Below are 26,245 nucleotides of genomic sequence, written 5' to 3' on the forward strand. Positions count from 1 at the left end.
TTCTCAAGGCTTCTGATATAAATCATATATAATAGGACTATCTATCTATCTCTATCTCTATCTCTATCTATCTATCTATGTCTATCTATCTATCTATATATGATGGTCACAAATTGTATAATTGGTAAGAAAACTTCAAGAAAATGAAGTTTAGTAAAGGTACTTGTTGCAACTGAGCTACACATTAGCTTTGCTCTTCCTAGTTGGAAAGTTATAAATGAAAACACTGAACTGAAACTCTCATTCTTAAAAATACCTGATTTATCAGGAAGAAATAATTTGCCCATAGAAATATTTTCTAAGGAAAAGCTTAGCATAGTTCCATGCCTACTGTAGACACTTAAACTATTGAGTGGATGAATAAAAATATGAAAGCAAGTATTACCAAAAAATGTTTTTCTATGGCCATTTCCTACATTAATCTTTGATAGAAGCTAAGAATTCATGGATAGAGAAGGGCTTCACTTATTTAGGGATGTGTACAGAGAATGGTAGTAGCATAATTAGGTCTATAACTTTCAAGGCAAAGACAAGCAAATGAAAAATGCAGCCTTTTTTGTAGTGAGGAAGTTCAGTAAGAGAGTGTTATTTGTGTGCCTGCATGTGTATATGTATAAAGACAGGTACAGGAATGTGCTGGCCGGTGCAAGGTGCTCCAACACACTCACTGTGAAGGGTACAGAATTCTATGTGCACGTTCATTCTCCATATATGTAAAGGGATCAGATGAGCAGCAGCCCAGCTGTGGTCCACTGTGATTCTCAGACCTGATCGCAATAATTAAGGTCGATATGTATGCATAGTTAAAATTTTGTGAAAATATATTTCAAATTTTAACACCACCAGGGATTCCATTTATGTTTCTATTACCATTTTTATCTCTGGAGGTTGACATGCAACTCTCATAGGGTATCTTCACAGATACATTTTTTAAAAACTACGAATTGCCTTAAAGGAAAAACTTAACTAAAAATGCATTCCAGTATAGAAGAAAATGATTCATGCCATTTATTACAAATAGAGTAACTCACAGTTTACATTTCAGTAAACTTGAAAATCTCCAATTTTTCAATAAAAAGGAAATGCCACCTAGCTCCTAAGAGTGGAATGTAATAGCTGTAAGCTGCCTTTTATCTCAAAAACACTGAATCAAATTTTACACTCAGAACCACTGCACTCATTCTCATATCAAAAATATAATCTGGGTTTGTGATAAACTCTTTGAAGAGTGGAATCCTACTATATTTTAATTGTAACAAATTTGCATGTCAAGTGTGAAGTAGTTCACATTTTTATTAGCCAACCAATAGTTGTGATTGTCAATTTCAGTTTTATTTGCTGTCTTCTACAAAGTAACTTTTCTCTCATTACTTCATTTTGAAATATGGAAATTAGAAGGCTTTACTAAAACTTTCAGTCAGCCCTAACAACTGGTAATATCTGAACCTGAGACAAAATGAAATGTGTTACAGTGTCTAGTAGGAAAGGAAACCTTGTCTAGGCAAGGAATATCGGGGGAACATTCATCCTTTATTACCCTCAAAAATGAAAATTTGTCCAACAGAGATGTGTTAACTGGGCACAGTGTCTGACATAGTTGGCACTCAAAGATATTGGTTGAATTGAACTGAATCAAAGGAAATTTGTCTGAATTGGAAAAACTAAAATGTTAAGAAAGAAACTAGGTCTAAGCAAAATGCTGACTCCCTCCCTAACAGTTCAAAGACAAAGCATTTAGTTGAGAGAGGCTGAGGCAGTCACTTGGTTCAGCTTCTCGCATAGTCAGAAATCACCTATGTCAGGTTTCTCACCCACTCCAGGTCTCAAATGGGCTGTTTTTGCTCCCCAGGGGACATTTGTCAATGTCTGGAGACTTCTTTTGGTTGTATAAGTGGGAGAAGGTGCTACTGGCATCTGGTTAAGAGCCTGATGTGTTATTAAACATCCTACAATGCACAGGATGGCTCCCAACAATAAGAAACTATTTGGCTCAAAATGACAACAGTTCTGAGGTTGATACACCCTGCCCTACAGCATGATCCGGCAGATGGCCTCTGCTTTCCCACTTCCAGAAGTCAAGTCATGCCACAGAAGCATGACTTTACCACTGCTGGACAGCTCTCCCTGCTGAAAAGACCACATTCATTTTGAAATTTATGGACAAAGATGTATACTGGATTTCTGTTGGTTGTATCATTTTTAATACTTCTAGTGTGTGGTAACTTTTAAGACTTTGTATCTATTTCTTAATTTATTAACATTATACAGCTTCTATTAACTTCTTACTATGTAAGATAAGGAACCTGGCATGCTTGCTCACTTTTACCTCTTGTATCCCCTTCAACTCCAAATTTTTTTTATTTTAGTTCATCATTATTTATTATATTATACTCTGTTCTTAAACAATATCTAAATCATTCATGCTTCGAACATAAATCCATTTCAAAGACAGCAAACTAATAAATAGCACTTATAAAGCTGTTATAACTTCAGTGGAACCCCCTATAGAGTCACAGCGTGGCCTGACCACAGAAGGAAATGGAACCCCATGCTTTCCCAAGACCAGAGACTGAGTCACACTCAGACTGGAGTGCAACTGAGTGACTCATTATCTCCCTTTGCTCTATCTCTCTCTTGCTTTGCAGCACCTTTTTGAGGATTTCCCCAAACGGGGAGAGCAGTAGCTCCCCTGAGACCCTTCATGCCCCAAATACCATTTTTTATTATTATTTTTTTATTTTTTTATTTTTATTTTTTATTTTTTATTTTTTTTTTGAGACGGAGTCTTGCTCTGTCGCCCAGGCTGGAGTGCAGTGGCGCGATCTCGGCTCACTGCAAGCTCCGCCTCCCGGGTTCACGCCATTCTCCTGCCTCAGCCTCCCGAGTAGCTGGGACTACAGGCGCCCACAACCGCGCCCGGCTAATTTTTTTGTATTTTTAGTAGAGACGGGGTTTCACCGTGGTCTCCTGACCTTGTGATCCGCCCGCCTCGGCCTCCCAAAGTGCTGGGATTACAGGCGTGAGCCACCGCGCCCGGCCCATTTTTTAATTTTAAGTTCTGAGATACATGTGCAGAACATGCAGGTTTGTTACATAGGTATACATGTGCCATGGTGGTTTGCTGCACCTAATCATTTTTACCTTCTCTAATTTTCTCCTCTTCTGTCCCTCATGTTTGATTGATAGTTTGGCTATTGATTCAATATTTCCTACCCTACGAACTGTGAAGATATTATTTTGTTGTTAATGAGATATAACATTTTTCCTAAGTAACCTGTCTTGTTTTTCTGAAAGCTTTTAGAATTTTCAGATTTTTTCACTTGAGTATAGAAATTTCACCAGTTCGTTATTTTTAAGTCAGGCTATTCCACACTGTGTCTTTGACCACGTCCTTCCTCTCATTGCCTCTGTCCTGTTTTTCTGGAGCTCTTCATTGGATTTTCTGGATTTATCCTCTGTGTCTCTTCACACTTCTCTCATATTTTCCATTTTGGTCTTTTTGCTGTCTCCCATATGAAATTTCCATGGCTGCACCTTATAGTTCACCAGCATGTTATTATCTCTATTATTTTCAGCCTTCTCCTTAACTTTTTATTTTATCAGTTATAAATTTTGTTTCTAGTAATTATTTATTTTTCCTCAGTTGATCTTTCTTCATAGCAACCTGTTCTTATTTTCAGGATACAATATCTTTTTGGCTCTCTGAGAATACTAATTGGTCATTTAAAAAATTATAATTCGTTCCTTGTATTATTGCTTGCCTCCAAGGTAAATTGTTCTGTTTTCTCTTTGTCCCTTTTTTCCTGATGATTTTTCTTAAGTATCTCGTGATCTCTGGTTATCTATGACTATTTATGAGTGGAAATCATGTGAATTAAGATGAACAGCTGGAATGGGTCTTCTCTGTAGTTGTCTGGGTCTCTTTCTCTAACAGAGCTCCTTCTTTAGTGAGAGTGCTGATCACAAGTTTTCTAAGGGGAACATCTAGTGTGGATTCCCTAGGAGATGCAAAACTGTTCATCAAAGTGCCCTGCCCTTCTCAAGCTAAGGCGTATGACCCAAGCCAACCAGGCTTTCTCCACCAGAACATAGCATCTTAAATGAAGTGAACCAAGGATTGTAGAGACAGGGAAAAAATGGTTGGCATTTATTCATTATCCTGGCTAATTGACAATTTCGTGACACACAAACCCTGGATTCTGTTCTAGACATGCCTGGTTCACACCCTTTCTGTGAGCTGCCCCATTTTACTAATTTCTTTTCTGCTTTAGTTGGTCAGAACCAGTTTTGGTTGCTTGTGCACAAAGACCCTAAGTTGATACAGATGGAAAGGAAACTGACATTTGTTAAGCTAATGTTATGAGCCAGGTATTTTACTTTTTTTTGTAAGTAATCAGCAAAACTCTCTGAGATAGCTATAACTACCATTATTTTATAAGGAAAGAAACTGAGATTTAGTAGATTTATTAGCTTGTCCAAGATGCCAGGGAAGCACCAGAATCCAAGTCAGTCTGACATCAAAACCTACACTTTCCCCTCCACTCTGAAATATTCATGGAGCATTAAAGTTATAGGCCCCGCCACAGTTAAGAGTATGTGATAAATATTGGAGGAGAGATTTAAGGCTGAGAAAGCCAGGAAGAAGAATTTAGACTTACTGTGTTCAGAAAAAGAGAATCACAATCTCACTCTTAATAGTGTAGTGGTATAGTAAATCAAAGGAGAATTTAAGAAAGATGATTCTGTGATATGTGGGATGAATTCAAAAGGCTCATGTTGGAATAAGATACACCAGTGAGGAGGCTGTGGTAGTGATGAAACGGCTGGGGATGGAGAGGAAGAGAGGGTTTACAGTGGGATTTGGAAGGAAATTTCATAGGATTGTGTGACTGAATGGTTATTATAGGGGATGAGGAAAGATGAGCCAAAAATAACTACAAGATTCCCAGTTGCAATGAAGACTGAAAGAATGCATGCATTTGCCTCCCTCCAAAAATCCCAGTGAAATGAACTAGAAATGCAAAAACAAGAATAAATGCATAAGGGTGCTGGAAAGAGAAAAGGATGCCAAAAGTGTCCATAAAATTAGAATCCCCAGAGGACACGAAGAAATGTAAATCAAAATAATGGAAAAGCCAAGCATGCTGTGCATCCTGCAACCAAACAAAGGCAAAGGAGAACCACACCTGGGCAGAAAACTGAAGTTTTTTCCCCATGTGCGCCCAATTCCCGCCATCCAGCTTAGTGCAGCAGGAGTTGGGCATGAAGCAGGAACCAAGGCAGCTACCAGGGGGCTCCCCTGAGCACAAAGCTGGTGGAGTTTTGGATGCTCACCCCTTACCCTGAGGCTCCATTCAGTTTGGACCTCTTAGCAAGTTATCTATGAAATTTGCCCCTGAAGTCTTCTATTGATGGTGTCAAACCTAGAAAGAAAATGAAGGCACTCCCCTAGCTACCATTCTTACAAAACAATTAATATAATACAAACTTGAGGGCAAAACGGTGTAAATTCACAGTGTGCAGTAAGTTTTTAAAAATTAAAGTAATAGTATATAACATTTTATGTGAAACAAATTTAAGGATACACAAACATGCATAATTTTAAAGTTAATAAAAGGGATTCAATAAGGGTTGGTTGAGGAAAAAACCTGAGTGGTAAGTAGTCATAAAGGAAATAAAAAGTTTATAAAAGACTTCTTTTCCCAAAACAAAAAGGTCCAAATAGATTAGAATTATTCCCAAAAAAACTACCAAAGAAAAAGCAACTCTCAAATATTTTAACTCTTCCCAGAAGTGAGGGGGAAAATATAGAAGTCTTTTAAATTCTAATCCCACCATAGTCTTTATACAAAAATCTGGCATATTTCACTTTAGTTATATTTCATTTATGAATATAGCTAGTGTTTCTAAATAAAATACTAAAAACACATACATAAAATAAAAATAAAAATTAATAAATAATAGACTTCATACTTAGTAGAGTTTATGTTAAAGTTGGAAACATAACAACTTTAATTTCTGAATTATTCAATAATATTTTGAAGGTTATATACAATTCACTAGGAGAATAAATTTTAATATGAGACATAATGTTCAATAAAAAGAGACAAATATAAGATTATCTGCAGATGATATGATTGTCTAGACATAAAATCCAGGGGAATCAAATAAAAAATATTACAACTAATAATTGAGTTCAGAAAAAGAACAGATACAAACATAAATATACAAAAATAAAAAGTTTTCCTTACATTCCAGCAAAAACCAATTTTAAAATGTCAGCCATGAAAAAGATATCCATAACAACCTCATAATGTACAAAATACTCAGGAATAATAATAAAGAACAATTGTGTGTGAGTAATATTAAAAAGAAAGTATAAAATTCAAAGGTTGTAAAAAACTGAAACATAGGAAATTATTTAAAAAGGCAATCCACAAAATAAGAAATACATATGGTTATTAAATATGAAAACATGCTTTATATTCCTAATAAGTAATACAGTATACAACACATGTCAAAAACAATGAAGTACTTTCCTTTAATAGATTGCCAAACATTTTTAAAAAAAATACCAATATTCAGGTAGCACAATACAGGCATGCACATATAATGTAATACCTTATATTGGTACAATCATTTAGGAAAACATTTTTAATTATCAAAATTCAATATATACATTCTCAATATTGAACCAACATCTTCAATTCTAGGAATTTGTGTTACAGGTATACTTACAACTATATTAAAGAATTCAAAACAATTGAAATATTAATTAGGAACTGATTAAATATATTATGGCATATCAATGCCATGAAATACTGTGAATCTTTAAAAATATAAGTTGCTCTACCAAAGTAACCAAAATATACTATTCCATTAAAAAAGCTTGTTACAGAACATGGACTGTGCATGATATAATTATTATAAAAGCATACATATCCATAATACCTGGAAAGATAAACATTAAACTATTAATAATGCCCTGAGTGTAAGGTAGGAGGTGGCAGAAAGCAGGCAGGGGTGAGGATGGCTACTTAAAATAATTCTGAGTATTACTAAAAAAAAAAAAAATTAAACAGAAATCTTAGGTTGAGTTCCCCAGAAGAACACGCTAAAGCAAGTATTTGAGGGCTATTGATTTAAAACAGAAGCACTTCCAGGGAAACCTGGTAAGGAAGCATGGCAGCTGATGAGAGAATGGGAAAAAGACATGGAAGTGTGTAATCTCAGGCAAAGTCATGCAGAGGGTAGCTTCAGCCTGCTCCTGCAGGGATTCCCCAGATTGTCTGTTTCACCTCAGTTATACTTGGGAGCTGTCCAGAGTGGGGGCAAGGGAGCTGGGCTTTCACACTCTGACATCTGTCAGTCATTAGTCAAGAGCTTTCCAGGGGAAGTGATTGGCACCTGTGGCTCTGAGTGCATTCTGGCAAAGTGCCTCCCCAAAATAAATCTGGGTGGAGAACCAATAACATCCACTACAATATTACCTTTATAATAAAATATGTATTTTCATTAAAACAAAGAAAAAAATAGCAAAAGCTATGTGCAACTAGTAAAGTAAAATTATATATTAATGCTCTCAAATTCTACTCAAGTCTGGGCACCCACTAGACAAGTTCCCACACCCACCTGCTTGTCCTCATATTCCTACTTGTCCACTAGAAAACCAGGGTTTAGCAGCCCATGAACCCACACTTTCGCTCTCCGTTTTATCTTTTCCATCTGGAGTGGTATAGGTGAGATCCTGAGAAGTCAGAGGAACTCTCAAAACCTCTGCTGATCCTAACTGGAGCCACATTACTTGGCTACTAATTTAACATAAAAATGAAAATGGTATTAAAGCTGGGACGCTTTGCGACTAGGCTCTATGAGGTTAAATTCTATTTATTTATTTATTTATTTATTTATTTATTTATTTATGTATTTAGAGACAAAGTTTCACTCTTGTTGCCCAAGCTGGAGTGCATTGGCGCGATTTTGGCTCAATGCAACCTCCGTTTCCCAGGTTCAAGCGAATCTCCCGCCTCAGCCTCCCAAGTAGCTGGGATTACAGGCATGAGCCACCACGCCTGGCTAGTTTTGTATTTTTTAGTAGAGACGGGGTTTCTCCATTTTGGTCAGGATGGTCTCGAACTCCTGATCTCAGGTGATCTGCCCACCTCGACCTCTCAAAGTGCTGGGATTACAGGCGTGAACCACCGCGCCCGGCCCATGAGGTTAAATTCTACATAGAACTCCAGATTAAAGAAATGTTCCAAGAATTCATTTGTTCTACTCAACTTGTTTCACTTTATGGCAAAGCTAAGATGAATGAGTTGAGGTTTCTAGCTCAGTGGTCACTGAGCAGAATGGGATGTTTCCTAGAAATGTCCCTCAAGTCCATCATTCTGGGTGTCAGTGACGAGTACCTAGAAAGATAGCACTCATCATCAAAGTGGACGATTGAAGTTTACAATCTGCTCAGTCTACAGTCTGTCTCTGAAACCTGCAGTGTGCTTTTGTTGCTTCACCTGTAAAATGGGTGCAATAACTATCGCTCTACTTACTTTTCAGAGCTGATGCACAGATTAACCATGAAAGAATTTTGCAAACCGTGCAGTGCTTTACATCATGTTACTTGTCTTAGCACAAAGGCTCCAAACATTAAAAATGGGACAGTAGTGACTTCAAGATCCAAATCCATGAATGTTGGAAGGCACTTGTTCAGGATAGATGTGTGTGACTTTGCACATGTTGAGTGTGAGTTAACAGTAAAACATCCAAGTAAAACGGAACAGTAAATTATGGAGACACGGGCTTGGAGCCTGAGCAACAGGGTAGAAACTGAGATACAAATTGGAGAGTCAGTAACACAGGAGCAACAGGTAAATTTGAGACTATGGAAAACATGCTTTTGAAACTTCATCTTCTTTTCCATTTCCATAGCCATATTCCTCAAGCCAATCCCAACTGTCTCCTGTTTGAACTATCCAAGTGCAAAATTTCATTAATACATATTCCTGTTATCATTACTACAAACTGCTAAATGATGCTTTATGGTCCCTATTCATTTATTGTATGCATTATCCATTGAAAAGATCATACAGATTTTCATACTAATCAACCACGTTCAGTAGTTGTCTACACACACAAATGGGGAATGGAATTTGGGAACAGAAATCACATATGTTTTCAACAGCCCTACCACATATGTGTTCTTTCCCTTTGAATAATACACACTCTTTCTTAAATTATTGCTTTGGGTGAATAAATATACCTGCTATATAACTTAAATTGATGAAATTTAAAAATTATCATTATATATGAAAAAGCTTGAAAATCATAGTCTTGCATATTCTTGCATGAAGAGACTTACACAATTTATGTAAATTTTGTTTTTAATGACCTTGGAATCACTTTATGTGGCAAAAAAAACCCAGCAATATCTCTAAGTCAAGTTTCATTTGTAGAGGCATTTACAGTGTTTACAGTTGGACTGAATCTGAGGACTAGCTAGTCTTTCTGTTTCACTTGGATTTTCTCCTAAGGTTAGGATCATCGGCGATTTTCTCCATCTTTGGTGGGTCTCACATGCCAGTTTTTTGTTTGTTTTATTTTTTAAATTTTGTAACATTTACATGTGAATTCCTGAAACCATTGTAGTATTTCTGATTTAAATAGCCTGTATTCTATTCAGGCATACAAAAGTCACTTGCTAGTTTTCTGGTTGAAGAACAGTATTAATCTGTAATGTTTATCTTAATAATTATAATTTAACTGAGAGTCAATTTGCCGTTTATTTAAATTGACTCAATGACTAGATGTCAGGAGTTTACAATTTAAAATGGTATGGGGGGAGAAAATCCCTGAATGCACAATTTTAATTTAATTTTTTATTGATTTTGCTGATTATATGTTAAGTAAGTGCTCATCAATTCTCTGCCTAGTTTTACTAAATTTTCCTTTTCCATAAGCACAGATATAGTAATCTGTCTTGTAGTGTTTTAAATCTACTTCTACGTATATAAATCACTTGTGATGTGGTTAACAGCATAAAATACATGTGAAATGTATATTTAAAACAATTACATTTATATGTAACATATACATACAGTAACTAAAGACATAAATCATATGGAGAAAAATTCAGAACCCCTGTTACAATATATTTAAAAAGGAGAGATGTTAAAAACAAATTTTTATCTACTTTGTCATTAATGACTTCATTTTATAGGTGAAAGGTTTCAGGAAGTTAAACGAACTGTCCAAGACACATACACATTCACAGGTGTGCACATACACACATAAACACACACTCAAACACTTTGACCAGTTCTGTTTTGTTGACTGCTATGTTCTCACCGCCTGCTCTAGTCTCAGTGTAAAGTCTGGATCAAAACTGAGTGAACAAATATTTGTTGAATGTTCGACTTACTCAGAAATAGACTCCAAGTCTTTTGACATGAAATCCATTGTTCTTTCCAAAACATGAATGGAAACATTTAAAATATCCTTCTCTATCTTCTAGTCTTATTGGGAGAATAGAATGTGATAATTGTGTGAAAGAAACTTAAAATTATGTAAGCAGATGGAAATCTAAGTCAGCGTTATTATCCTTGTAGTTTAAGTTTATAAAATGTCTCACTTGTCTTACCATTTAAGAAAGGAAAAAATAACTAGAATGGTAATTTTAGTATACATGCTGCTGAAGTGAGCACAAGAATGGCAATTTTAGATACAACGATTTGATTTTGTGAATGATCTGACTAAGAAAATGAAAAATATTTCCTACCGCACTTGGTTTTAAATAATGGAAATTTGATTTTTAATGGTAATTCTACAAGGAAAGATAATTCCTTATTACATACCAATCTTACAGCATAATGAGTCAAACCCTTGTTTGAGAGTTTTAATCTAGATTTTCATAAGTTAAAAAATAACATAAAATAGAAGTTTTCAGTCAATCACATCTTAGGATTCTTCCTGTAATATGAAAATCTATACCACAACTTATACTGTAAATTGCTTTAGATCCCTTTTGTATTTAGCAGGATTTTGAAATAAAGAATGGAGTTGTCATCAATCCCATTAATCAAATCACAACTAATAAAAAAATGCATTAGTAAATAAAGACTTATAAAAGGGCACTGATTTTGGCATAATTAAAAATACTTATGATGAAATAGTGTTAGAAAATCTTACGGCAGTACAATATATATGTTAACTGGGAAAAGGTTATCTAAAATCATTTAAACATATCCCGACTTAAATTATAACCATTGTGGAAGTCAAAACCATAGGATTGTGCTTGTTAATTTAGTAACAAAGTCAATAATATAGAAATTAGTTTGTTAAATCACCATCCTGCATACTATAAGGATACCTAGAGAGTAGCCTCATATGGGGAGCATTCAAAATCATATGGACCAATTTTTTAAAGCAGTTTTGAAATAATTTACTTCCAAATCAAGATATTAAATGCCAGCTTCTAACCAACAATAATGCTTATGGCTAAGATAGAAATGAGATTCTTTACAGAAACGCTGACACAGCCTTAACTGTAAGCACTTGAGTGTGCGGCTATAATTCTTTTTTCAAATCTTTCCCAGTGAAGCTTCAGGTAAAAGAGTTCGCAGAATATGTAAACAGAAAGAGACAGTCTAGAGCTTTTACAAAATCACAAACCTGTGACACATTTATATTCATCTTTGATTGCTACCACTAAACGACTGAATCATTCAAGGTGTATTGATCAGCTCTTTAATAGATAAAAAGTGGGCAATGTCTTATATAAACCAACATTTCTTAATACATTTGATGGCAAGAACTACATATTTTAAGCTGACAATATAAACCTCTAAAAGATTTTTCAAAAAAAGTTTTCTGCCTTATTTAGCATTTCAATTATTAATCAAAAGCAATAAATAAGAAAAAATTACGAAAGAATATAGAACAAAGGTTAAGAAAGTTTTTCTTTTCCATTCAGAAACTAAACAATAAAATGATTTCCCAAAGAGTCAGTTTTCTGTATGGAAGCCATTTAAAACTGGACCAGATAACATAATATCAGAATAAACCAAGGGAATACAACTTTTACTGGGAGGTGGGTGGCTGGAACCGAGGATTTAATTGTCTAATCTTAATTTTCATTTTTTAAAATGTCTAAAATAATGATGCTTATAATGAGGAGTTAATTTTAATGTGCAGCCAACTTTAAGTCATAATAATGATATAGTGGTATTTTGTTGTTGTTGTTTTTTTTCTTCACATTTTCATATAGCCAACAGATGACTATTGATCCAGCACTGGAAAATACTATTTCAGTATTTATTGATCAAGGCTGTATGAGGAAAATTGTCATTTTTGAATGAAAGATAGTAAAAAGTTATCAATTCTTGTAAATACAGAACACGAAATAAATTGGATCATCAGACTAAACAAATATTAAAATTATTAATTTTTTAATGCAAGTACCCTTAATAAATTATGTGATACTATAAGGATGAGTCTAAGACTTTACCATCTTTCATCACAAGGATCTGATTTTATAGGATTCTAAAAATTTCCCAACTTACATTGCTTTTAACTGATACTTTATTTTGTAAACTCAGCATTGTATCATAGTAAAACATGTTGAAATGTGTAAGAAACTGATTTTTTAAATCAGCTCTAAATTTTATCTTAAACACTAGTTAACCATTCATTTAAATTAAAATTTATTCTTTTTTATAATCTTCACCTTACTTAAAGACAAAAAAATCACACTTATTACCAGTTACAAATCATCATGCAAATCTGTAAACAGTTGACATCTGGTGAAGTCTTTACCTTGTATCATGATGAAACAACACGCATTTTGTTATAATATTCATTTCAAATGCTAATTTTTTCTTCATTAGATGGCAGAAAAGATATAACGTGCTCTTAATACTCTTTATAAGAGTATGTCGCTGAATAAGAATTTTAAAAAAAGGAATACGTTCAAGATGGATATTTAAATATTGCAAATAGTAATCCCATTAATTAGCTATAGCCACCTGTCTGTTAAAAGCACGATACACAGGTCAGGAAAATTGGGCAAGGACAGGTAACAGACACACATTCTTCCTAGGCTACCTGCAGTATTTACCAATTCCAGTTACTGTTTTCTTAGAAGTTTTAAACATCACATAAACAGGTAAAAAAAATTACAGTTATTGTGACTGTATTATATACATATATATGTATGTATTATATATGTTATATATAACCATAGTTAGTGACTTATTTGGGCTTAACTCCCTGTAACTGCTTTCAGAAAAAAAAAAAAGGTAATTTTCATATCACTAAATGTTCGATATGCCCAAATGAATCCATTGCTCTTTTAAAATATTTAATATATTTTTAAAGTATGTTCTTCTGGCTGGCAGTGCAGATGGAAAAGTAAAATCCAATTTCGACAACAAGGTAACTTCACTCCTCCCTCACCAAAAAATTGTTTTTAAAAAAAGCCTTATGTCAGCAAAAGGCAGATTTTTTTGAGTACATATGGTTCCTAGAAAAGTAAAAGACTAATTTCACATCTAGAAAACATTTTATCCCCTTGCTGTTAGGATTTAACAAAGAAGTTCAATAGCAGCTGAAAAAGGTAGAACAAAACTATGAGCCATCCAAATGAGCAAATTATGATCTGTCCTTTTTGAGACCTACTGGAGTGGGGCATGTGGTGGGATTGGGGAATATTTCAATTTAGATCTGCTCAACCACTCTGTTTTCCTTTCACATTCTAACTCCCTTGTGTTATAAGGCTGGCAACAGCTCTAAGAATGTGGAGAATGTAAACAGCCTTTTACTGTCCGAAGGGATGGCAGCGTAAGGAATGTGTGCTTATCAACAGGGCTGCAGCTCCCCACCTCACTTACCATGATAAAGCGCTCCAGGAGAAAAACATTACAACCCAAGCACAATCCCAAAATGGATTCGAATTTGACATAAGCTTTCTTAAAAGCGAATCAATCAATCCATGCTGTAATATTAGAATCTAGTTCTCAAGGAGAGCATATAATCCCTTCAAGACGTATTTCCTATTCCTTATTAGCTATGGTGGTGCGGAAAAAAAAAATTCTAACATTTCCCATATAGTAGCTGGGATGAGAACTTTTCCCCGACACGTGCACAAATATATTTTCTCATCTTTAAGAGCCTATCACAGTGCTTACGGAGCACACAGTTCATGTTTATTAAATGCAAAATTAATGAACTAAGATTCGTAAAGATATTCTGAAGACCCCCACATAAATACCTGATTTCCCCAGGCTTTTCCTTACACACAGCATATAAATGCTGCTCTGTTAGATCATCTTTTATTAGAATCCAGACTAAAAAAAAAAAAAAAATTAAAGCAAGGGATACTAAAGATTAATGTGGCATATGTTTTGGATTCATAATGTCTAAGATGTAAAATGTATTTTAACATGCAGTATCGTACATAGCCAGTATGTGATGGCTCATTCAAGGATATTTGGGAATATCATTGCATTTTCTTCTTGATGCCATTGAAGACTTTCTGAGTTAACGCTGTGCAGGTGAAGCTCATCTCCACCGTAACAAGCATGGACCACGGGCATCTCAGTGGTCTCTCCACCTTTTAGAGTTCCTTCCACCCTCAGAACTTGCAAAGTGCCTCTGCCTTAACAATATCATACATATCATAGAGAAACTTTCAAAGTTACTTGATTTTCCCTCTAATAGGAAAAGAAAGAGACAAAGAGAACTAGAGAGAGAGAAAGAGAACAGATTGACATCTTCTAAGTGCTTGGGCAAAGTCTTAAGTATGAGGACCAAGAAACTATGGCATCAGGAGAAAGCCCTCTTACTAGCACCATATCAAGGCAAGTGCTAAGTGACCAGAAGAAATCCATCACAGAGGCTGATCCAGCCAAAACACTCCGCTTCTGTAATTTTACTTTAAAAGTTTCTTCTTGAAGGTCTTACTTTGGTTTTCCCTTAACTGTAATTAGCCATGCATATAGAATACAGGCGTATATCAGGAGGAGGAGAGGGTGGCGCCTCGCGGGAAGAGAGAAGAGAGTGACAACGCGAACCCCAAACCACATTTTAACATCTTTCTTATTCCTCAGCGCCCCCGAGTCACCCAGACCAGGCGGGAGATGTCTCCCTGAAAAGACAGCTTCGAGATGCCCGAGAGGGGGCTCCTGCGCGGAGCTGGGCGTGAAAGTTACATCCCGTGTCCCCAGCTGGCAGAAAACCCCATCCCAGTCCCCAGCGCCAGACGGAAAACGAAGAGAAATCCAAGCTGTCCCCCAAATCCATATTTTGCCTAAGTTTTCCCCCAGCAAGCCGCCACTAGCTGGCTCTGAGAACGAGGATGCATGCACTATGCTGTGCTTTGGAAGAAGTGTCTGTGTGCATCTGGGCAAAACACCACGCGAAAAATAAACACCACCAAGCCTCTCGAACTGTGAACTGGAGGAAGGTCTTTCTGCCCCTTCTCATCCTATTTACCTCCCATCCTCTCCTTGACCGCTTACCAATAAACCTCTTCCTTTTCCCGGACCTACTTCCCGGCCACCTTCTGCTTACTTTACCCCAGCGCTCGAGTTCCAACCCGTGCTAAGCCCCTCAGTCGCCTCTAGATCCCCTCTATTCCATTCTTCAATTCTTTCCTTTCGACCTCTAAGGCAACCCAAAACTCCTTGCCTTCCTCGCGTCCCCAACCCCACGTCCCAAGCAGGCCCAGGCTGGGCTCCAAGTCAGCCGCCTGCGCGGTTTTCCCGCCGAAACGCGTCCCCGGCGCATGGGGCTGCGCGCGGTCCGGGCACTCACCAGCTGCAGCAAGCCGGGGACCACCACGAGAGGCAGTGGCCGCAGGCGCATGGTGCCGGCTGGCGCGGCTTCTCACGAGCTGCGCGCCCTCGCCTGCCTCTCGCGCATCTCCACTTCGCGGGGCAGGACTGAGGACGCCAGGGACACAGCGCGGCGCTTCCCTCCCGGAATCCGAGTGCTGCGCGGTGCAGCGCAGCTCGGGCCGGGTGGGCGGGCGGGGAAGGGGGAGGGTGGGCGGACCGGAGGTGTCTCTCCGGGCCCCCGCGCGCCCCTCCTTGGAGGGGGCCGGCACAGAGCGTGCGAGGCCGCTGGAGCTCTGGCACGCGGCAGGGGGCTCCAGTCGCGCCTTGGACTCTCTGGCTTGGCCGGACTCGGGGTGAGCGCTGGGGGCGCCTGCGGGAGGGAGGTGACGGCTCGGGCGCTTGGGTGATAGGTTCAGCGCGAGGCTGCTCTCTAGATCCGATCCCGCCGGGCAGATGCCTGGCAGAGCTGAGCACGCCTGGCCAGCCGGCGCCCCCGAGCCCGGAGAGGCCGGGTGCCTCCTTCCACCCCCGCCCAGCAGAAGGCGGGTCCGAGAGGCTCCACTGTGCCAAGCGCCCTGTCCACGGACTGGATCTCGCTTTGGCTGGGGAGGCTGGGGATGGGGGAAAGGAAAGGTTCTTCCTGGGTGGCTGCAAGAAGGAGTGCGCCCGCCGGGAGAGCGCCCAGAGAGTTTAGGAGGGGAAGGCGATTGTAGAGTCCTGGGGCGGGGCGTGGGGGCTGCGAACGGGAAAGGCTGGGGCGGGGAGGTGGGACTGGAGCCCAGGACGCCCTGGGAGAGTGCTCTACTCCACCGCAGCGCCAAGCTCTCAGAGCCGCGGGTAAGGGGTGCAAAGTGTGCCTGGTGCGGCTGGAAGGATTTCTGGGGTTGGGAAGTAATGGGGACCTCGAGGGACCAGGAGCAGAACTGTGAGAAACGGAGCTAGGTGAAGTCCGCTTTACTCAGGTTTTGGGATGGTATAGACAGCTGGGTGTCCTGAAGACAGACGGAGTTGCTCCCAGACCTTCTGCCCCGGCTTTGGAGAAGCCGAATAAAGACGGGATACCCCACCGCGGCTTCCGACTTCAGAAATATTGGAGAGGGGTATCTCTGAGGCCGGGCGAAGCTGCAAACCTGGTGCCTGTGAGCCTCGACCTCTGTGTTAACAACTCTCCATTGGAGAGGTCCTTAACCTTTTACTATCTTTGTTCTGGACACTCGAGAGGAAAAATCAAAGGCAATTGGGCTGACAAACCTGCATTTTTTTACGGTAGATCAGAGTTTAGGCGTCATTCGTCACCCCTTTATTGAGCGAATAGGAAACCTAAGGTCCAGAGAAATACGTTCACTTCTCCAGGGATGAGACTTTAGGCAGTTACTCCAACAGAATACGCAAGGCGAGACTGCTTCTTACATCTAGAAACGCAAAGCTCTTAGAGAAGAAAAAACCGTGTTGAAGCAAGGGAGTAAAACTGCAATTGATTTCTAGGCTTTAAAAAATAAAACACAACAAAAAGCACAGATTGGGTTGTAATTTTTGGACCAAAAAAAAAAAAATAAAGGGTCCTTCTTCTCTGCTTACCACCCCCACCTCAAAATAGAAATGAAGGAGGGTTGTTAAATCTTAGTGGTTGAAGCAGAGCAGCCTTGGTTTCAAAGGCAGGAGAATTGCTTTGACTAGGGCAAAGTCCTACTATTCCTTTCACTGAGTGTGCCAAGATTGCGCAGATGGGGAGGGAGGTTATTCCAGAGTGTTCTGGGATCCCAGTGTGAATTTGAGAGTGTATTGTCCTTGAGCCTGCAGGTAGGGTATCTTTCCAGTACAACTCCATTTCCTGTAGGGAGGGAGAGTGGCAAGCAAGGGGCTGCATCCTCCCTAAACCCATGATAAGCCTGACTGGGGGTTCCATGGCAAAGGATGCACTACCTGCATCTCATTTCTGTTTGATCTGACTCTCCTTTTGCCTTGCAACAGGCTCAAAAACAAAACCACTATTTGCATATCCAAATCTATATCTCACCCATTCCACTCCTCATCCCTACAAAAATTCCCTCTTTACCAAGACTTAGAGCCCTGTTCTACCAGTTCTAGAAAATGATTCTGTCCTAAAAGCACAAATAAGAGGATTTCAGAAACTGGAAGAGTCTCTATTGGTTGATCTTGCCCAACTTTGGGTCCCCGGAGAGGGCTGCATCTTATTTACAGACAACCTTTTTAAAACAAAACGGACATAATAGGAAGGGTTTTGTGGAAACAGAGGAACCCCTTTCTGAAGAGGTACAGCTAGAAGGGGAGAGAGGCTAACTGCTTTGCAAGAGGCACTACCTCATTTAGACTTGATGTCTCTGCCTGAGCTCAGCTCAGCTGACTCATCTATAGAGCCAGAAGGTGAGGTCCTGTCTCCATTTGGTAATTTGGTAGTTTGCAATTCCGCTATCACAGACTCTGTAAATGAGGAGGGCATGATTTAACACATTATTGAAATAAATAGGCTGAGTGCGGTGGCTCACGCCTGTAATCCCAGCACTTTGGGAGGCCAAGGCGGGCGGATCACCTGAGGTCAGGAGTTCAAGACCAGCCTGACCAACATGGAGAAACCTCGTCTCTACTAAAAATATAAAATTAGCCAGGCGTGGTGACACATGCCTATAATTCCAGCTACTAGGGAGGCTGAGGCAGGAGAATCACCTGAACCTGCGACGCAGAGGTTACAGTGAGCCGAGATCATGCCATTGCCCTCCAGCCTGGGCAACAAGAGTGAAACTCCATCTGAAAATAAAATAAAATAAAGTAAAATAAAATAAAATAAATAGATAACAAAGTTGTTTAATTACTGGAATAGTTCACTTTTTTCCTTCAATTTGTTCATATGTCTTAGATGATTTCTGTTCTTTTGAGAAACTACGTAAAGTTTAAAAGTAGAACCTAAACTCAGACATGTGCCCTAGTAACACTAAGTAGTCTTACAAAGAAACATGCTGAGGGATGTTGAATTCCAAGTTGAAAGCTAAAAAACACTAGTGAACTTTCGTGCCCCAGTGATCAGGCCAGGTAAAAGTGAAGCACTAACAGCCCCACTAACCTAAGTCTGGCATTACTGTGTTTATTTATAAAATAACTACTGATCTTTCTGGATCCCCCCCCAAATTTTGCTGTACAGACTACAGTAAAGAGAAAGAAAGAATGGAAAGAAGAAAGGGAGAGAGGGAGAAGAAAAGGATGAAGAGAGGCAGAAAAATAGAAGTATTTAAGACATTGTCCTCTAGCAGCATGCAGTCTGAGAAATATGCAATAAACAAAACACAGTAGACAATACAGCAAAATGTAAGTGCTGTTTAGTACAGCTGGAGAAAGGAAAGATCATTGTAGGCCAGCATGAATGCTTCTTGGAAGAGGCGAAACGTGAGTTAGCTCAGTTTCCAAGAATGGCCAGGATTAGTCTACATGGGAGAAAATGGAGGAGGTCATTCTGTATGGGAGAAGCAGAATGAGCAAAGGCAGAGTGGAGGATTTTTATAGGGCATAACTGAGGGATGAACAATAAGCAGTCCAGACTGGCTGGAGAAAATATGTTGAGGAAAAGTGAGAAGAAAGTTAGGTTATAGGCTGCACTATAGAGATCTGGGAATGCCAAGCTAAACAGTTTAGATGCAATCTGCAGGAAATTATGGAGTCGTAAACCTTTTTTGGAGTAGACAAATCATGCATGAAGAGATATGAAGATATAGAGGCAGAATGAGCAGTGGTCGTGGTAGGTGGAAAGAAAGGAATAGAGGAATAGGGAGATGTGGGTACAAGGGCAACAGTGAGCAGTGAACTGTGAACAGGAACTAAACTTGGGGTTTGAATATTTTTAAACTTTTCTAGCATAGTAGAAGAGTGTTGTTGTTTTTTGTTTGTTTGTTTGTTTGTTTTTCACCGCTTTTTCTCTTTTCCAGTTTATTTAACAACTAGAGAATCAGATCAGTGCTTTCTCATTTTGCAAGGTACTCTTCACAGTGTGAGGGGAAAGAGAATGTTGTTGTTTTTTTTTTTTTCCCCCCCCTCATACAAACCCGTAGTAGAAAGTGGGACCTACCAAATTTTACTGCTACATGATCCAATTATAGTCTTTTAAAAGCAAAGAACATATCTAGGGATATGTTGAATGCTTTGAGATCAAATTTGTCAACTTATGGCTCATCCAGACCATTAGATTTTTCTGGTGCTTCTCCTCTGTACTTAACTTTCTCATCCTTTACTGTTCATTAGTATCATTACCAGAAAGTGGAGAAGGAAATAGTATGCATTTCAGAGTTTCAAGTGGATATTAGATAGTATTCAACTTTCTCCCTTTGCAGTTAAGAAAACAGGCGTGAAAAGTTCTGTGACTTGCTTCAAGTCACCTAGAGATGCATGGGTAGATCCGTAAATTGATTCAAAGGCCTGAGATTTTCAGTGCACTGCTTGTTCCAGTTCATTACTCTGCCTCAGGTATTTTCCAATTGTCCAGCAGTTACAAAAGTTTTGATGTAGTCAACAAATGAACCTCTAGCTAATAATAGATGTGACAATGATCTATGGATGCTAAAAGCCTCAGGGTCTATCTTATGATCAGGAAAACAGATTTTACTGTAAGGATCCTGAAGCATTGTTCTGGCAGTAATTTTAAAAGGGTATGAGGGAAAGGGAATGATATGTCATAAGGCTACTGGGCAGCCCTCAGACTCAGGATTCCAGAACATGGTAGCATTTACCGCAAGGATAGGGGAAATTCTCAGGAAGGCTTCCAGCTTCTTAGACCTCTGCAATAAGAAGCTGGTGGGGTTTTTGATAACAATTCTTAACAACTATTATAAAATCCCTTTGAGTGGCCACTCTTCTTTAGTAATTGAGTCACTTATTTAATGAAATATAATGCTGTATTGTATTGAATTGCATAATAGAATCACACGGAACTTCAAACATCACTGAGGGTGGGCTTGAACGTTGATATTTTTCACCCAGGATATTTCAACATACAGCCATGTTTGTGCACTACTACTGTACCAGGAAGTTGGGTTTCTTTTCTCCACCCTCCCTCTATCCTTCCCTTCCTTCCTGCCTTTCTTCCATCCTCTACAGAATTATAGCCCTAATCGTTGGAATACACTGAAGCTTTAACTAACTCTCATTAGGATCTATTTACTTTCTTGATTCTACAGGGCCTTCTCAGGCAAGAACTGGACATTTTCTTTGTAAATATTTGGCACGATTGGAGGATTTATAAAGTTTATTGCATAAATTTATCATTTGTTCCAGGTTTAAACACAATTAACTAATCTGTAGTTAAAGTGCTTTTCTCCCAACCTTTGGTGGCCACAACACTACCTCTTCATTATCTCTTCACTTGGATGCTGGAAGGAGGTAACAAGAGTGTGTTGGTGGTTGATGCAACTATGAGTAGTCAAGAGGAGAGGCTAGAGGGGAAGGGAGGCAGGCAGGATCCCAGCAGGCCCTGTGATGAAAGGGCACCTGGGTCAAGAGAACATCACTCAAGACTGATAAGGCAGTAAAGAGCTTCTTTCTGGGTGCCAATATTACATCTCTACCAAATCAGAATGATTTGGTAAATGACTGATAAACCTGTCATTTTCTTTCTGTGGGTAGCTAGAGATAAACCTGTCATTATCGTTCCACGTGTGTTCCCATGCATTGTCCATGGATGCATGATTATTTAACTGAATAATCACCTTGTCTACTTGTACATCAAATATGACAGCTTTCATTACAAGGGAATTATTTAACCTGCCTCAAATGTTGCTTCATATATGGAGAGAAGGCAGGGAACAGGACCATGGAAGGTTAGAGTTGGAACATCTTCTTTAACCTCTTCAGTTTGTAGATGAAGAAGCTGAGGATCAGAGAGAGAAAGTGATATTCCATCCCCAAAGTCACACAGCCAGATTGTGGCAGATCAAGACTAGGCCCCAGGGTCAGTGCCTCTTTGGACTACCATAAGCTTACTCTGCGGGGTAGCCCGGAGCTCTGGTGTGCCTATTTCCTGTACCAAGATGATTATGAATGGACAATGAGGGGAAAACACATTTACAAAATAACATCTTAGCTAACCAAATGCAAATCTCCCAATTTGAGAATACTTATAATTCCTAAGAGAGGGAAGACAGAGACCTGGCATGATAAGAGATTGGAGTAAACGCCATTGCCCCTCTAACCCCCACAACTTATCATGAATGAATAATGCATTTTGTTTGCAAGTGCCCAAATACAGCTCAAACAAGTCAAACAACTACAACAGAGGAAATTTAATAGCCTACGTGAATAGGAAGTTCAGTGGCTGAAGGTCGTTTCAGGCAATTTAAACCAAATTTTAAAATTCTTGAGCAGGATACTGGGTCAGCCATTCTGAGTTTGTGTGTAAGTCCCTGTAAGTGGGCTGGGTGTGGCAGCTGGAGAAGGCTTGATGTGAGACCCTGGAGAGCACAGAACAAAAACCTCTCTCCTAGAAACTAATTTGTATAACAGCCTGAACCCGCATCACCATTTGATAAGGTCTTTCCTGGTTCAGGTGCCTACAGTTTTTCTTTACTAGGTCTCTAACTGAATGACTCTCGTCTTCTAACTTCTTATCCCACATTTCTGTACTAGCCTGGTTCCTTAACACTCATCACTTTATTAAATGTAGAGCCATACTTGTTGTAGCAGATGAGCTGAGGTTGTAACATGTGGATGATGGTTCAAATATCACATAAGCAGCTCTCTTTACTGTTCTTACCACTAAAGGAAGATGAAGCTGCTCCCTATGCAAGAAGGATGTCATCACTTGTCAAAACATAAGCAGCAGCTACCCATACCAGCAGGTTTAACAACACCAAGGCACTCTCCACCAGTTTTAAGTAATTATGATTTATTTTTGTTTGTTTGTTTATAGCCAGGTTCTCAATCATTTAAACATTGCATTCGGAAATGCATGTGACTTTTTCACTGTGCCCTTTAGCAGGATCAGTGAGTACGGCACAGTGTTGCCTTTTGAGTCTTCTTCATTGTTTTTGTGAAATGCAGTGGCATGGTGTTCTTCACGGTCTCTCCGGACCTCAGCATCACTGTTCAAGTGCTGCTTTCATGTGTTATCTAAATGTGTGTCAAATGTGTGGTACCTTCCCACATTCAAACAGAAGTTGTGTTAGGAAACAAGTCAGCTAATTTTCCTACTCTGATAAAGTACAGGTTTACGTTAGGAGGTTACTAGGATTTGGTTTTAAAAAATATCCCAATTTCTAAGCATTGGGGACTTCTATTTTCCTCCTCAGCTGATCTAAAATGAACTTGTCTGGTGTTTCCCTGGCAAAGTAATAATCACACTGAGATTTTTTTTCACTATATTTATTGGAATATCTTGGGTGCTATCTACTGGCCAAATGTGGCATTGCCTCATAAAGGTGAACAGACAAAGTGCCATAACTCTTTTAAAAATAACTTTGTGTGGGGGCTGAATAGATGCCATAGGTTTTAGCACACGTGGGACCTGTCTTCTTGGACAATATCACTTCCAGACATTGCTCATTGCCTTTGAGATTGGGGGATCCCTTGATCAGAAGTCACACAAGTTGTAATATAAGTGAAATATAATGGGTAGGCAGGTTTCTGCTTGTCCTTCCTTGAAATGGTTGACTATAAATAGCTTACATCTAATTTTCACTTTGCTGAGCAATGTGAATGGATAAAAATGTTACTCATTTCAAATGAGCTCAGCTATATAGATTCAATCAATAATCCTGTGTACATAAAGGAAAATAAGAAGTTAAAAAGATTCTTTATAGTTATTTTGCACTTAATACTAGGTAGAATGTACATGCCAATTGATAGTATTGGTCAAAATATTTGAAAATAAACAGATAAACAATATTTAGTATAAGGTAAACGCATCCCATTTATGCTAACCAAATCATATTCTTTCTCCAGGAGTTTTTCTTTATAAGCATCTTGTCATTTATCCAGAGGAGTACATTATGCTTTAATCAGATTTGTAGAAAGGAACATATCAGGAGAAAACATGAAACAATGAGAAACTGAGAGTCTATGCCAAGTGAGATGGGAGACCAGTCAAAGAGCAGAGGGATCTTACTTACTGTAGCAAAATGAGAAGTTGTCCCATTTAGGACAAATAGCTATAAGGGAAAAACCAAGGACATAAGATCAATATTGATCATTGGGAGTTAATGAAGAGAAAAGCCCAATATGTCAACATTAGCTTAGGTGAAAATCTAGATTATAAGGCTGTACTTAACAGGAACTTAATGCAGGCATATAGATTTAACAATATACCAGAAAATAAAATGCCCTATCTTAATTTCTAAAGTTATTAAAATGCAACTTATGCCTTTAACTGAATTATTTTAAATTGTTTATTCAGTCATTTGGTGTTATTTGTGCCAGACCATACTTACTTCAGGTTGTAATTTTCAAAATTCATTATCCTAATTCTGGGACTGTATAATATATTTAACTTACTCAGTTTTCTGTATATTATTGAATAATGATAGATTTAAACATTTTGATTGAAATGAGAAAGACCATAAATTAAAATATTCAACTATCATTTTAAACCATTCTGTTTTGGCAGTGGAATACTTTTTAAAGTTATGTTAGTAGGTGGAAGTAGAAATTTTACTTATACTTATTTATGCTTTTGTTTTAAATTTTTTTCTTCAACTTTTATTTTAAGTACAGAGGTACATGTGCAGGATGTGCAGGTTTGTGCCATAGTGGTTTGCTACACCTATCAACCCATCACCTAGATATTAAGCCTAGCATCCATTGCCTACTCTTTCTGATACTCTCTCTCCCTCCACTCCCAGCCCTGGCAGGCCCCAGTGTATGTTGTTCCCTTTCATGGGTCCATGTGTTCTCATCATTCGGCTCATACTTGTAAGTAGGAACACACAATGTTTGGTTTTCTCTTCCTGTATTAGTTTGCTGAAGATAATGGCTTCCAGCTCCATCCATGCTCTTGCAAATGATATGATCTTGTTCCTTATTATGGCTGAATAATATACCATGGCACATATGTACCACATTTTCTTTATCCAGTCTGTCATTGATGGGCATTTGGGTTGATTCCATGTCTTTGCTATTGTGAATAGTGCTGCAGTGAACATATGTGTGCATGCATCTTTATAACAGAACAATTTATAATCCTTTGGGTATATAAAGAGTAATGGAATTGCTGGGTCAAATGATATTTCTGCCTCTAGGTCTTTGAGAAATCACCATGCTGTTTTCCACAATGGTTGAACTAATTTAAACTCCCACCAAGAGTATAAATGTATTCCTTTTTTTCACAACCTCGCCAGCATCTGCTGTTTTTTGACTTTGATTAAAGCCATCCTGACTGGTGTGAGATGGTATCTTATTTTGGTTTTGATTTTCATTTCTTTAATAAACAGTGATGTTGAGCTTTTTTGTATATGTTTGTTGGCTGCATGTATGTCTTCTTTTGAGAAGTGTCTGTTCATGTCCTTTGCCCACTTTTTACTAGGCAATGTTTAATGTTTGTTTTCTTCTTGTAAATTTGTTTAAGTTCCTTGTAGACTATGGATATTAGACCTTTGTCAGATGAATAGATTGTAAAAATTTTCTCTCATTCTGTAGGTTGTCTTTTCACTTTTGCTGTTGGTCTTTAGTTTAATTAGATCCCATTTGTCAATTTTTGCTTTTGTTGCAATTGCTTTTGGCATTCTCATAATGAAATTTTGCCCATGCCTACTTCCTGAATGATATTACCTAGATTTTCTTTTAGGATTTTTATAGATTTGGGTTTTAAACTTAAGTATTCCTTTTTTTCTTTTTTTGAGATAGAGTCTCACTCTGTTGCCCAAGCTGGAGGGCAGTAGGGCAATATCGGCTTACTGCAACCTCCGCCTCCCAGGTTCAAGCGATTCTCCTGCCTTAGCTCCCGAGTAGCTAGGATTATAGGTGTGTGCCACCATGCCCAGCTATTTTTTGTGTTTTTAGTAGAGACAAGGTTTTACTATGTTGGCCAACCTGATCTTGAACTCCCTGACCTCAGGTGATTCACTTGCGTTGGCCTCCCAAAGTGCTGGGATTATAGGTGTAAGGCACCATGTCTGGCCTACACTTAAGTCTTTAATCCATCTTGGTTAATTTTTGTATATGGTGTAAGGAAGGAGTCCAGTTTCAATTTTCTACACATGGCTAGCCAGTTCTCCCAGCACCATTTATTAAATAAAGAATCCTCTCCGCATGGTTTGTTTTTGTCAGGTTTGCTGAAGATCAGAGGGTTGTAGGTGTGTGGTCTTATTTCTGAATTCTCTATTCTGTTCCATTGGTCTATGTGTCTTTTCTTGTACTAGTACCATGCTGTTTTGGTTACCATAGCATTGTAGTATAGTTTGAAGTCAGGTAGCATGATGCCTCCA

The 26,245-nt window shown here is 38.6% G+C and overlaps 1 protein-coding gene and 1 pseudogene across 1 annotated transcript in view; one reads left to right on the top strand and one right to left on the bottom strand.

Annotated features, from left to right (window-relative positions):
* The window catches only part of NXPH2 (neurexophilin 2), a 112,087-nt gene extending 96,107 nt beyond the window's left edge, over window positions 1-15,980 (bottom strand). The window contains exon 1 of the mRNA XM_005573069.5: window positions 15,808-15,980. Coding sequence (XP_005573126.1) covers window positions 15,808-15,858 — 51 coding nt within the window. The 5' untranslated portion in view covers window positions 15,859-15,980. The remainder of the gene's footprint in view (window positions 1-15,807) is intronic.
* A 117-nt stretch (window positions 15,981-16,097) lies between these two features.
* Window positions 16,098-26,245, top strand: part of LOC102134352 (transcriptional repressor protein YY1 pseudogene) — a 122,899-nt pseudogene continuing 112,751 nt past the window's right edge.

The sequence above is a fragment of the Macaca fascicularis genome, chromosome 12 (genome assembly GCF_037993035.2).
Source record: "Macaca fascicularis isolate 582-1 chromosome 12, T2T-MFA8v1.1".
Classification (NCBI taxonomy): domain Eukaryota; kingdom Metazoa; phylum Chordata; class Mammalia; order Primates; family Cercopithecidae; genus Macaca; species Macaca fascicularis.